This window comes from Bos taurus, chromosome 12 (assembly GCF_002263795.3).
Source record: "Bos taurus isolate L1 Dominette 01449 registration number 42190680 breed Hereford chromosome 12, ARS-UCD2.0, whole genome shotgun sequence".
NCBI lineage: Eukaryota > Metazoa > Chordata > Mammalia > Artiodactyla > Bovidae > Bos > Bos taurus.
In genome coordinates, this window is record NC_037339.1 from 28316658 (window position 1) to 28331391 (window position 14734).

Genomic DNA, 14734 nt, shown 5'->3' on the forward strand with positions numbered 1-14734 from the left:
GCTGAGGAAAGATGGAAAACCTGTGGTGTGGAGTAACAAGAAAATGTGATCTATGGTATGATTATTTAAAGATACGCCATCGTCTCTTTAGGTACCAAAAAGTGTGTACTGGAAATAATAAACTATTTGGTATTTATAACCATTTGTCTAAAACCTATAAAAATGTACAAATGTCACCAAAGGATGATTGGGATATCAATCACCTAGGTAAGTTTACAAAAATTTTATCTTACCTAGTATACTAGGCTAAATATACGGGTGGCTCAGACAGTAAAGAATCTGCCTGCAGTGCAGGAGATCTGGTTCAATTCTTGGGTCAGGAAGATCTCCTGGAGAAGGGAATGGCAACTCACTCCAGTATCCTTGCCTGGAGAATTCTTCCCTGGAGAATGGGCAAGGGAGCCTGGTGGGCTACAGTCCAGGGGGTCACAAAGAGTTGGACACGACTGAGCAACTAACACTTTCACTATATATTGCTATACTTAGAAATTTATGAATTCTTGCAAAATAATTTGAAACTGGTTTGAAACTTAATATTATTTACAACTTACACCTTTTTGGGGGGTTGTGATGGTGACGGTGTTTTTGATGGTCCTCCTCGTCCCTTCTGTGGTGTGGACTGTGTGGGTTCAGCTGCAGTAGTGTCAGGAGACTCTGCTCTGCTTTGGGGAAGACCCGGATGCAGACAGCACCAAGTTATGATTTACAGTACAATAACGGACACATGCAGTTCAGAGTTGCACACACTTACCTCTGCTGTGCTCTCCTTGAAGTCCGGTGCTGTTTACTTTTTGACTTCTGCTCTGTGTTTCCACTTTGTCTTTCTTCTTCCTCTTCCTCTTCTGCTGCTGAAGGTCCAGATTTTTTTTTGCTTCCTTTTTTGGATGTTTTCATCGTTGGCTCTTCTTTGGGTGTACCCCCACCAAGAGGTTTTGGTGGTCGGCCTCGTTTACCTTTTTTTGGTGGACTGTTCTGTTCATCCTCATTTTCTAGTATATCTTCTTTGAGCCTCTTTTCCTCAGGCCACTGCTGTTCGTCTGACTCTGAAGCTGTATGGCCTCTCTTTCGTCCACGCTGACTGCCTTTAGGTTTCTGTTCCTGTACCAACTTGGAAAGGTCATCCATGCCTAATTTCTCTTCTGAATCTGTTACAGGTGTCTTTTTCCGGCTTCTTGGTTTGTCCAATTCAGACTAGGAATAAAAGCCACGATTTCAAATATAAAACTTAGTATACATTATTAGTGTGTGTGTATGTGTATATATATATATATGTTCAAGAATAAACAAACGAACAAAATCTGTTATCCACTTCAGTTATAAGAATGTACCTAAATAAGGTCTAGAGGTCTTAAGCATATCAGAACCATAACTACCTACTTGCTTTTAATAACAATTTTCTAATATAAAACATAATCTGGGGGTAAGAGGGTAAATTTTTATTCTTACTCAAGCTAAAGAGCCTCAGATGAAACCTCTCAAGATCAATAGATGATTAGATGATAAATTTTTCATGAAGAGCTAGTCCATTAAAAAGAACATTCTAAATTCAACGCTTAAAAGGAGTCATAGTTCAGTACTCATTATGAAGAATTGCAGTTGTTTCTTATTAGTATCTGTTGTCTCTACCAAGTTTTAATTGGCAACTTACTTTCAAATATTTCACAAATGTCTATACTGTTTCAATAATAAAATCAATGTATTTTCTTGAAAAAAGAAAAAAAAAATCTATCTGGTCTACTAAAAAAAGAGAAAAAGCCAAATTCAATGCTTAAATAATAGACAACTACACTGAGTATAGTGGATCTGCATTTGATAGTCAATTTAAGTAATCCTAATTTTACCACACAGTGTATATAATAAGACATAAATATCAACTATGTAATGCATAATGCATACACATCATAAAAGAACTATTTTATTTCATAAAGGAGGTTGCAAGATACAAAAGTTAAACATATTCATCATTTATTAAAAATTCCGAAAACATTTCTGAATCAAAGATATCACTTCTTCCCAGATACAACAATACAAAAATCAGTGACTTTCAAATTTAACATAAAATCCCAGTCTACATTCACAAAATTTAAGCCTTGACTCGTAGATGGAGATTCTTTAAAGAAATTCTTCAAAGAAACAAGGAAGAATATGTATGAATTTATAATTTTCTCCATAGGTATACCATGCATGTAAAACATATAAAAACATGTTTGTAGTACTAAGTTAATTTCCAAATGGTTTGTTCCAATTTACATTCTTAAAACATCAGTGAAAACAAAAATTATCAGATTACTTACAATTCTTCACGTTTAATTAGTCATTTGTATTTCCTATCTGTGAACTGCCTAGTTATGCCCCTTGTCTGTTTATTGGAGTTTGAGTTTTAATCTACAATATTCTACACTTTTGTGTATACTTTAGATTTTATTTCCTGTTCGTTATGAACTGAATTGTGTCCCCACAAAATTCACAAGCTGTAGAATTCTGATATTCTTTGGAGATGGGATCTTTGGGAAGTAATTCTAAAGTCTAAAGGGTGGGGCCCTCATGATGGGATTAGTGTCCTTAGGAAAAGAGACACCAGAGAGATCTCACTGTCTCTCTCTTCACCAGCTTATTGTTGTTCAGTTGCTCAGTCATGTCTGACTCTTTGCGACCCTATGAACAGCAGCACGCTGGGATTCCCTGTCCTTCATGGTCTCCAGAAGTTTGCTCAAACTCATATCCTTTTACCACTGATAAGAACACAGCAAGAAGGGAGGGTGTGTGAGGGTGTGTGCGTGTGTCTTCAGTCGTGTCCAACTCATTGTGACCACATGGACGGTAACCCACCACACTGGTCTGTCCACGTAATTTTCCAGGCAAGAATACTGGAGTGGGTTGCCATTTCCTACTTCAGGGGGTCTTCCCCACCAGGGATCGAACCCAGGGTAACCATCTGTAAACCAGGAACAGAGATCCCATCAGCAACTGAATTGGCCCACACTTTGATCTTGGACTTTCCAACCTCCAGAAACATGAGAAAATTTGTGTTGTTCAAACCTTCCAGTCTCTGGTGTATTGTTATGGTAGCCTGAACAGACTAAGACATTATCATATTTTGTTTTAGGATAGGATGTGAGTTGAGGTTCTAAACTGTTTTACCTACTCCCACTGCCAAAGATACATCCAATCACTTCAAAATCAATGATATATTATGCTTCCTTTACTTTGTATTATTTTTCAAAAACAGTAATATTTCTAGGTATTAGTAAAATACTATGCAACAAAAGCACAGTATTTTACAAATTATAACTAAGTATGTTTGTCTTTGGTTGGGCTGATTTTATCATTACTCCTCCTTTGCATCCATTTATTCTACCCTTGAGCTTCCTTAGTGACTCCATGGTAAAATACACCTGCTAATGCAGGAAGACACAGGTTTCATATCTAGTCTGGGAAGATCCCCTGAGAAGGAAATGGCAACCCACTCCAGTATTCTTGGGAATATTGGAAATCCTGGGAAATTCCACGGACAGAGAAGACTGGGGGGGGCTATAGGCCATGGTGTCACAAAGAGTTGGACACAACTTGGCAGCTAAACAACAACATTCTTCGCCATGGACTTAAAATCACACTGGAATTTTACAATGATATTTTCACTTAGAACTGTCATCTTTTTTTATTCATTTATCCCATGAAGGAATATGGCATGTCCTCTCTCTCTTCTATGTTTCTCAGTTTTGATGTTTCCTCCACATAGGTTCCTCCTCCTTCTTTTTAAGGTTATGTTTAGATCCCTCTATCTAATTCCATTGTAACGGTTATTGCTGTAAAGTAAATCTCTTTTCCCCCAAGTGTCCATCTGATATAAAGTAAAATGACTGGAGTAAAGTTAGTTATATACATACATACAAACATACATCTACCATGCTAAATTTAGTTTCTCTATTGCTTCTTATTTTTTTTAAGAGTATAAAAATAAATATCTCTTCTTTTTCATCATCATACTTTTGGTTCCTATTTCATGTCTTTCAGAACTGGCCAAATATTCTAGAACAATAACAGTGGTGGTAACTGGTTGTATGTTTTGTTCCTGATTTTTAATAAAAATGCTTCAAGTATTTTGCCTTTAAGAATAATAATTTGACCAAATCACTGACTACTGACTTCAACAGATAAAACTTTTAGCATATAATGAAGTATGTTTCTAGCATTAATTTACAAAGAGTTCACTTTTGCCAAGAATGAAATTTTATTTATATCTGATTGACATGATCTGAGATTATCTTGTTAGCATCTTTTATTTAGGATGTTGATTTGTTATATAAAAAGATTTTTTAGCATTTAAATTATCCTTGTATTCTGGGAAGAAAAAAGGCATATAAATGTTTGGTTTTAATTTGTTACTATTTTTCTAGAGTTTTGAACATAAATTAAAAATTAATTGTCATTGCTTAGAGAAGGGAAGAAAAATATTAAAATAAAACTAAAGTTTCCAATTATAAATATTACAATTCATTTTGACGTCCAAATATCTGAAAAAAATGGCTGAAATCTTAATGTTCTGGAAAAGGCTGGTGGTAAAAAGGAAATTCAATGTCTGTTTTCTTGACAGTATCATAAAATAATCTAGCTTCCTAAAGCACTAAATTCTCTAATTTTTCATTTGTACTGTACTGTTTTCAGAACAGAGGGGGTATAAAATCGACATCACAAGTAAGAAATGGGGAAAATGTTAATTGTAAAACTAAATTATTATTGTTCAGTTGTGTCCAATTCTTTGCGATCCCTGTCTTCATTATCTTCTGGAGTTTGCTTAAATTCACATCCATTGAGTTGGTTATGCCATCCAACCATCTCATCCTCTGTTGTCCCCTTTTCCTCTTGCTCTCATTCTTTCCCAGCATCAAGGTCTTTTCAAATAGGTCAGTTCTTTGCATCAGGTGGCTAAAGTATTGGAGTTTCCATTTCAGCATCAGTCCTTCAATATTCAGGACTGATTTCCTTTAGGATGGACTGGCTGGATCTCTTTGCAGCCAAGGGATGCTCAAGAGTGCCAACTGTTGTGGTTCTCCCACACCACAGTTCAAAAGCATCAATTCTTTGGTGCTCAGCCTTCTTCATAGTCCAACTCTCACATCCATACATGACTACTGGAAAAACCATAGCTTTGACTATATGGACCTTTGTTGGATAAGTGATGTCTCTGCTTTTTAATACATTGTCCAGGTTTGTTATAGCTTTTCTTCCAAGGAACAAGTGTTTGGAGCCCAAGAAGATAAAATAAGTAACTGTTCCCACTTTTTTCCCATTTACTTGCCATGAAGACTGGATGCCATGATCTTAGTTTTTTGAATGTTGAGTTTTAAGCCAGGTTTTTCACTCTCCTCTTTCACCTTCATCAAGAGGCTCTTTAGTTCCTCTTCACTTTCTGCTGTTAGGGTGGTATATCATCTGCATATGAGGTTGTTATTTCTCCTGGCCATCTTGATTCCAGCTTGTGATGCATCAAGCCTGGCGTTTTGCATGATATACTCCGCATAAAACTTAAAAAAGCAGGGTGACAATATACAGCCTTATCATACTCCTTTCCCAATTTTGAGCTAGTCCACTGTTTCATGTCTGATCTAACTGTAGCTTCTTGTCCTGCATACAGGTTTTTCAGGACAGGTAAGGTGGGCTGATATTCCAATTTCTTTTAAGAATTTTCCAGTTTGTTGTGATCCACACAGTCAAAGGATTTAACATAGTCAGTGAAGCAGAAGTAGATGTTTTTTAGGAATTCTCTTGGTTTTTCTATGATCCAACAGATGTTGGCAATTTGATCCCTGGTTCCTCTGCCTTTTCTAAATCCAGCTTGTACATCTAGAAGTTCTAGGTTCACGCTCTGCTGAAGTCTAGAAGGATTTTGAGCATTCCCTTGCTAGCATGTGAAATGAGCACAACTGTATGGTAGTCTGAACATTCTTTGGCATTGGAATGAAAACTGACCTTTGCAGTCCTGTGGCTGTATTTAATATAAATGTACATGAACAATAATTTTGCAGTGAAATTTCAATGTGAAGCTGGTAGTATACAAAAAAAACAATACTTTTCCACCATCTATCGGTCTTTAAACTCAACTTCTGTTTCATAATGTCAGCTCTCTAAAGACATTTCAGTTGGAACAAGCTTATTAATAAGGTTCTTCTGAAAATGGATGCAAAGTTACACAAAAGATGGCAAAAGCCTTATTAACTACACATATCAATCTCAAAAGCTTGTAAATTCAGAACTGTTCTGTGAAAACATGGACTTTATTCTGCATTGCTCCAAAATGTAAACTAGATATGGAATTTATAGGATAACAAAATATTAACCATGTTTTCTAATTTGGGGGGGAAGAAGAGCAATATATGTGGGTGTGGGTAACCTACCTGAGGTCTCCAACAAATGGGAGAAATTACAGGCTTTCCACTTAAGGCATTTTCAAGCACATGGTAACTAACTCTCATAAATTACAGAGAAGGAATTTCTGCACTAAGGGAGAGGTCAGATTAGAAGACATAAATAGCTTTTCCCACTCAAGGATTCTTCTATAAATCCAGATAACAAGGTTCCTTTCTGGCTAAGCAATCAATTTTTAATTCTGCTTGGGTGAAATTTTTAAACAGCCAATAATAATCAGAATTAACACTATAGTTAAGATTGAGTAAGAATTTTAGAGTTTTAAGTAGAAAGAGAAACAATTTTCTAAAATAAGTTATTGGAGAAACCTGAAAAAAACTGAAAATCATTTAAACTTTGTGGGATATATAAGTTTGGGCCACTGGAAGACAAGAAGTACAAGAACTATTTCAGAAAAAGCAATGTATTTATTAATAATTTTTCCCTCTATTAATCAAGTAGATGAAAACACATTAACTTTTATTATGATAATTATTAATCAAAAATATTAATCTTGATAACAATGAAACAGCAGCAACCACCATTCATTTGGGCTAATTCATTTATTCTGATAAACTTTACCAGCTGAGTATCCACACTTCACTAATAAAGAAACTAATTCAGGGAACCTAACAAGTTATTCAAGAAATGTTTAGAGCTAACCTAGAAAGTCAAAATGTACTCCGTTATTAATGCCATTGAGTTGTGTTGGAATACGTAACCGTATTCTATATCCATACTAAAAATGCCAAATTGTCTTCAAATGATAACTATAAATTATGTCTATAACACATACCAGTATCACTGCTATTAAGATTTAAAAACTAAACAAGGACTTTATGAAAACTGTAGCATTTCCAACATTTACTGGAATCATATTTAGTAATTAAAGGCTCAGGAAATCAGCTAAGATGGAAGAACCTTTAAGAATTCTCATTCTAGTCTCTTCTCTAAGGCTAAGTCTAAACTCATTATGTTTAAAGAAAAAGAAAACAAACACAAAAGCCAAGCAGTTCTGAGAACAGAACAGGCATGTTTGAGTCCAAAGCTTTAAAGAATAAAGACTGCTTACTAGAATGATAAGACACACAAGAAATTCAATATACTTAAATTACATGGTAGAGGATAATTATAAACTCAAATTTGTGATTAAAACCACTGAAGTAAAATCATATGTCAAACTTGAAAGTAACACTCACTCGTTTCCGTGTAAAAATTATTATTTACATAGAAAGAATTACTATTATTGTACTTATTATAAAATCAAACGAAATATCTCACCCTTACAAGATCAGAGTCATCTCTCTTGTCACTTTTTTTTCCCGGCAAAGGTGAAGACATTGTGTAATCTTCATTTTCACTGTGATCCATTTCAGAACTATCAAGCCTTTTAATACAGATATTTGTTATTATTATTACAATCAAACCTTAAAAGTTCTTCCTGTTCCCAGAGTAGCTTTATAGCTTTATGAACAAAAAGTTTCATTCTTTCCAAAAAGTATCCACTTTATTTTCATGGTGGTTTAGTCCCTAAGTTGTGTCTGACTCTCTTGCCATCCCATGGAATGTAGCCTGCCAGGCTCTTCTGTCCATGAAATTCTCTAGGCAAGAATACTGGAGAGGGTTGCCATTTCCTTCTCCAGGGGCTCTTCCTGACTCAGGAATCGAACCTGGGTCTCCTGCATTGCAGGCAGATTCTTTACCAACTGAGCTGCAAGGGAAGCACTTTAATATATTTAACACCATTTGGCTATTTTCCAACCTTCTCCCTTTTCATGCCTACCTGAGATTACTATTAGCTGATTCTAGCTCCTCTATTCTCCATCAGTAACCTAGGTAATCTTCTAAAAGCACAAATTAGATCACTAGACTCTACATCTTCCAGTTTTACTTAGAAGTCAAACCAAATCCTTTACATTATCCACAAAGGGCAAACATAATCTGGCTACCTCTCAACTTCATCCCTGACCATTATTCTAATCCCTATTCTCCAACCAAAGTGATCTCTCACACACACCTAGCCCATTCCCTTAGAAAGAGTCCTGGTGAACAAAAAACAACACAACTTAGAAACTAAACAACAAAAATGCCAAAACTAGTTAAACTGTAAATTATTTTCCTTTTTTCTTTAGAAAATAAAAAATTGAAAGTACACAGCACAATTTGAAAGCACATTTTTAAACTTTTTTAAAACAAAAAAGTTACATGCATGCACAGTAAAAGAAATTCAAAACCACATCAGAGCATCTTCCTCCTTCCTACACTAGATTACTGTATGCACTATGGAGATGTTGGGCATTCTTCCTAAAACTTTTGATGCATGTACAAGTACACGTAAATACAAATTCTTCTTAAAACCCCAAAATACTTTACACTGTTCTATTCTTTGTCTTTTCCACTCAATCACATATTGTGGAAACTCTTCATATGAGCTCATACGTCATCATTTTTTAAAGGAGTATGTATTCCACTGTATAGATGAGCCGTAATTTAAAGATTTACATTCACTGGACACTAAGTTTGGAAACCAGCTTATGTCTTACAACGGATTGCCCCAACAAGCTAAAATATGAAAGGCTATGGAGTACCCATCTAAGTGAGTAAGCAAATACATATACCTTGTAAATGGCTCTCAGTGTTAAAAAGGAATGTACAGATATGCACTGACTTTCATTCACTGACATTAAAGGTAGAAGATGTTATTTTAGATCTCATAGCCTTGGTGGATTCCTTAATGTAAAGCATGGTATTTCTTGTGTACTTACCTCCCTTTTATTCTTCCAGGAGAGCTTGGATTTGAGCTGCTGCTTGCGTTGCTTACAGTTTCCATTCGTGATGATTTTGTCTGAGATTGTTTGCCTGCTGATGAAAGCGGCTTATTAACAGCTCCTAGAACATTGGTTGTTTTGGGCTGAAATGAAAAATGCGTATCTCTTTCTATTTGATAAAAACCAAAAGAAATTTAGATGCAAAGAATCACAAATAACACCTGCCAAAGTATTTCCATATATAAACCATGAAAAGCTTGCCTATCCTTAAGCAAAATAAGAATTATAAACTGAGTATCACTTGAATAAATAAAAAACTGTATTAACAGAATAACAGTTAAGTTTCTAAGTTATCTACGGTAAGAAGGCTTACAAAGAAAGTGAGAACACAAAAAATGTATAGTCAACAATGAAAATTGACAATTAGACTCTTGCCAGGGAAGGATATGTCTTTTTACTTTAATACTACAGAATAAGAAATTTAAGAAAGAAGATACCCAGGGTTTTACCATAAGTTAAAAAATATGTTCTATATCTCAACCTACATCTATATAGTAAAAATAACTTTTTCTTACTAAATGGAAGATACTGAATATTTGTATTTTCTTTTGATACACCAATTTAAAAGAAATACAAAATAATATAATAATACCAACAGTCACACTAAAATAAACTACCACATAAAAATTAAAACAATTTTCAAAACATACTTTTCCAGGAGTGAAAAATGATTTCATTTCTGGAGGCAGATAATTTTTGGTGTTACTGAAGTTCTGGAAGCAAGGGAAAAAAGACAGTCAATGACTTCTGAAACACTGTATCTACAAAGCAATTCAAAAGTCAATAAAACTTAAATTAGAGCAGCTTTTGTTTTAAAGTGCATTATAAAATACATATTTATTGAAACTAAAAATGAGTTGAAACACAAAATTTCAGTCACTGATTTTAAATGCTGTAATAGCTAAAACTAACCTTGTACTAACTCTAGTATTAACACAACATTTTTGAGCTCTAATATGCTAGAGCTGTAAGAGCACCTGAACAAAAACATGCTTATATAATAATACTCTCCAGGGAAGAGACCACATATATATATATATATATATATATATATATATATATATACACTACTTTTATCTTAATCACAAAAAAGTGAATGCCTAAATGCAGACAGTCCCTTTTTAGGTGAACCTACAAGGCCTATTCCAATCTCTATACACTGGGGTTAAGATATTAACTGGTATTCTGCTTTAAAAAAAAAAGGGGGGGGGGTAATGACTGTTTTCCTCTCACTTAGATAGACTATAAACCTCCAAGAGATTCTTAAAAATACCTTTTTTACAATAATACTATACTTCAGTTTTCTGAAAGTGGTTTGGGAAGATCCCTGTAATGCTTCCCAGGTATTAAGCCTGCTCCAATGTCAGTTCTCTGATTGTTTCACACCAGTTAGAAATTTCAAGGGCTTATAATTTCAGACTGTATCAGCATTCTCCTTCCTGTTTTGAATCAATGGCCATTAACTCATTAATTTATCAGCTTTGATCACATTTTTGCCTGTGCTCTTAAGACTAGCATAAAACTCAGAAAACAATAAAAATTTTAGATCATTTTAACTCATTTCTGAATCTATTTGTGTCCTCCAGCTTAGCCCACATTCTGATCTTGAACATGGTTAAGATTCACAGTGACCTTTCCCCATGACATAAGTAGTGGGTCAACTCTTGACATTGATTCCTCCTGATCTTCCCACAACCTAGTGGTGACAATATATTTTATTTCAACTTACACAAATAAATCCTAAAATAACTACCTTGTCAGGCTGGGTGAAAAAACGAGCTGGCAGTACCGGGTCTTTAGGAGATTCCAAACTATATGTGGTGCTTTTTGACATGATGATATTCATGGCAACATCACATACAGTATACAGTTTCTGCAATGGGTATTAAACAAAAAGAAAAAATCAGGTACTTAAGTTGGCAAACTAGACTCTGTGAATTAGGAGTAATTCCAGAACGTGCACTTAGTATGTAGTTTTCAGGACAACAGTGTAAGTTAAAATACTTATTCTATTATTGTAATTAGTTTACTAGTAACAGCATTACTAGTATTCTCTACTGATTCTATATTAGTAAGTCTAATTACTAACATGAATACTACTATTTACTACGAGCAGCAAAGACTCATGCTGTCTAGAGAAGTCTTATACCCTATGCTCAAATGCTTAAAGTCAATACAGAATCATAACTATTTACAAAGAATTACATACTTCATTCATTTTTGCATCATCTGGTCCTTGAGCATCTTTTGTTTGTTTAATATTTTCTACCATCTTTCTGATAAACGCATGACTATTATTTTCATTTTTAGCCATTAGTATTTCCAGAACAAACCAAAGACACCTAAAAAATACCAAGAAAAAAAATTCACTATTAAATATGGATATAATTCTAAATATAATGAACTCCAAGAGCAGAAAAAATTAAAAAGAAACAGCTAAAAATCAATAGAGAAAAAAAAAGTACATCACATACATATTACAACATATCAGGAATGTAGGTATGAGTTCATAACATCCTTTCTCAAAGTCTCACTAATTTTCCTAGGTAGACAGAAAAGTTAAAAAGAAACAGAAATGGTAGAAATAAAGCAGTGATCTTAATCCCGAGCTGTGGCAGGGATGGAGGGTTCCCTGAAGCAGTAACTGGGTCACAAAGTGAAGACTCTCATGTGCTAAGATTGACCGCGGTTCTGACTGCAGTCTTTAGGAAACTCTAACAACCATTAAGAGTCTTCATCAATAAATTGAGGGAAAGGTCAGGGCTGACAACTTACATACTAAAGAGAAAAAAAAGTTTCACTACCTCAGTTTCAGGGTAATTATATTAAATTCTATGCAAGAAAAAAATGAAAGTCCTTTGTCTCTGTATTATGCATACAGAATGGGACAGAGTGATAGTACAGAGGAGAAAACGGGAGAAGAGGAAAATGTGAAACAAGGCATCAGTTCTAGAAGGGAGAAAAGTAACCTCTGAGACCGCAGGCATAGGTTACGGTTTCTTTTCTCTGATAGAAAGGAGATCACTCAGGGCTGTACTAGACCATTTATAAATACAGCCCCAAATATTTATTTAGTAAGTTTCAAGGAATATTTTATCATTAAAAAAAAACAACCCAAACCAATGTGTTCTGAGAAAGAGGAATGGCTAAAAGTTTTCCTTAGTATAATCATACTAACACAGAATTCATTTTGGGAAAACTAATTGCTTATTCTTTAAAACTAGAAACTGTGGCAAATAGAGGGCAAAAGCCTTTCTCTTGTCATGAGAAAATTACCAGTAATTTAATTTTATTCTCTTGAAGCACCACAAATACTTAACTATAAACTATTTCTATGAATCAAGAAACCAAGAGTTATTTTTTCTTTAATAAAGAAGCTAAAAGCATAAGAAATTAATTTTTCAAAACCACAGAGGTCACCCTTTACTATAACAGAAATAGGATCTCATCTCTATTTAAGGAAGTCTTACAAAGACTTCTCTAAATATCATTATATTCCCCCATCCCACACCCTGGCAGGTATATTCTTCTGGCATCTAAACAAGAATCTTTCAAAGAACTACAACTGTCATAAACCTAATCAACAGTAAAGTATGGGAACAGTTCCCTGGTTATCAACTTGGCCCATTATTAAAGTAGACCATCTTTCTTCCTTGTAGAGAAAGACAGGAACTGCAAAGGAAATATGCTTACCATGTGAATAAGAGTATTAATTCACTCCACATAAAAATCTATACAGTGCTTCAGAAGAAAGTAGGAAAAGATAAGAATTACAAACAAACTTTTTAATGGATAACTTCAATAGAAAAGAAATGCCAGACTGGTAGAGAAACAGGACAGTAATACAGTAATTATGCTAAGTTGTTTTGGGAATTATATAAGAAATGAAATATGAAGAAATGGTAGGAAAAAAGAAAAAGAGAACAAATAAGGTAAAGAACCTTAAACTCCTAAAAAATGAAATAAATTTAATACACTAATTATAACTGAGATTCCATTATTAACAGGAAACAACTTCAGAAAATATGAAAATGGGATGGAAAAAGTCTTTACTCTTTAACGTCTTTAAGTTGTTCAATATCTTGTACTTTGACATAATCCGGATCATGCGCCAAAAGGTGAATTGTATATGGAACAACATATTCAGGTAGAAGAGACAATAATTTTTCTGAAAAAGAAATAAAACAAAAACATCTAGGTTAGAAAACCAAATCTTACTCGTTCTCTTTCTCTCTCTGATACTCTATTTCTTGTATCCCAATAATATACCACAATATCACTGGAAGAAAAATACACTGAAAGGTCCAGTGCTGAGGTACATCATAGTTTATCCAGTTATCCATCATGGCCAATACTGATATGCCTACTAAGTGCACCCTGTGCCGAGCCTACAAAGATACATATTTCAATTTTCAACAGATATGAGGAAAAAGTGACCCAAACTATACTCAAGACTAAGGAACATAAAATCTATTTTTCTTATTAGTAACTCTATGTTCAATACTCCCTTGTAAGTTGCTGTGCAAAAGGTAAACAACTAGTAAATCTTTCAGTCAGTATGGCACAAAAATAGGAAGTAAAGGTTGATACTATTTAATACAATTTGCAACATAAAAACTGACAGAAAGGAACAGACATTGTTTCTAGGGCATTTTACATAACAATTAAGTATCTTTTCAGTTTAAATTCAAATGTTTTGATTTTTTGACTGAGGATCAGTAGGGGCCATTACACATAGAAATGGAAATCCTAACTAGTTTTAATAAAGGTTACTCGAAAGACCAAGATTCATACTCTGAGCAATTCTTTTATATTTCCTACTCTTGCAATTTTAAATCAGATGTTCAGTCTAGAGTAAAATAATGTATGTGTCAACAAGGCACCAAATTTTCTTTATTCCTATCACTGAACTCAAAGAGAATAAGCTTGTGTGTAATATTCATTTCAAGGTAGGTCCAGAAGAAAAAAATAACAAGGTTCAAAATTCAGTGAAATCTGAATTAAAGTCTATCTAACATGTACTGAGTGCTTACTCTTTTCCAGACCTACTATTTTAGTAGGGCTTACTATTTTAAATATAAAGATGCGTAAGACTAGACACACACACATAAAAAAAGACTAGACAAAGACCTCACACTGAGCACAGACAGGACCAGGACAGAAGCCCCACTTCACCATGGACAGTACCCTAAAATAAGAACAGCTAATGACTTCTGAGTACTTTTTTGAACCATGCATTATGCCAGGTGCTTTATATATACAACTTTTTAATCATAACCACCATAAGATACAAGTAAAACTATACCAATCTTACAAAAAGGAAACTAGGGCTCAGACTGCATAAACAACCCACCCAAATACAACCGGTAAATGGCAGAGGTGGCAGAGGTGAGATTTAACTCCAGAACTCTCAAGGCGAAGTAGGAAGAGAAAGAAAGAGGGTCTCAAAACTGTATTTTAAAGGATTCAAAAGGGGCAAACTTCTCTCCTTGGTTTTGTTT

The 14734-nt window shown here is 34.4% G+C and overlaps 1 protein-coding gene across 6 annotated transcripts in view; it reads right to left on the reverse strand.

The window, feature by feature from the left end:
• PDS5B (PDS5 cohesin associated factor B) overlaps positions 1-14734 on the reverse strand; it is a 192437-nt gene that overhangs the window by 13803 nt on the left and 163900 nt on the right. The window contains exons 26-33 of one of the 6 annotated variants that reach the window (XM_025000062.2): positions 13287-13401; positions 11443-11575; positions 10987-11106; positions 9884-9946; positions 9171-9316; positions 7693-7792; positions 752-1191; positions 552-659 (exon numbers count right to left, since the gene is read on the reverse strand). In XM_025000062.2, the coding sequence (XP_024855830.1) occupies positions 552-659; positions 752-1191; positions 7693-7792; positions 9171-9316; positions 9884-9946; positions 10987-11106; positions 11443-11575; positions 13287-13401 (1225 nt within the window). Of the gene's footprint in view, positions 1-551; positions 663-751; positions 1192-7686; positions 7793-9170; positions 9317-9883; positions 9947-10986; positions 11107-11442; positions 11576-13286; positions 13402-14734 lie in introns of all 6 variants that reach the window. The other 5 variants (XM_025000061.2, XM_025000060.2, XM_025000059.2 and 2 more) reach the window with 5 other exon arrangements.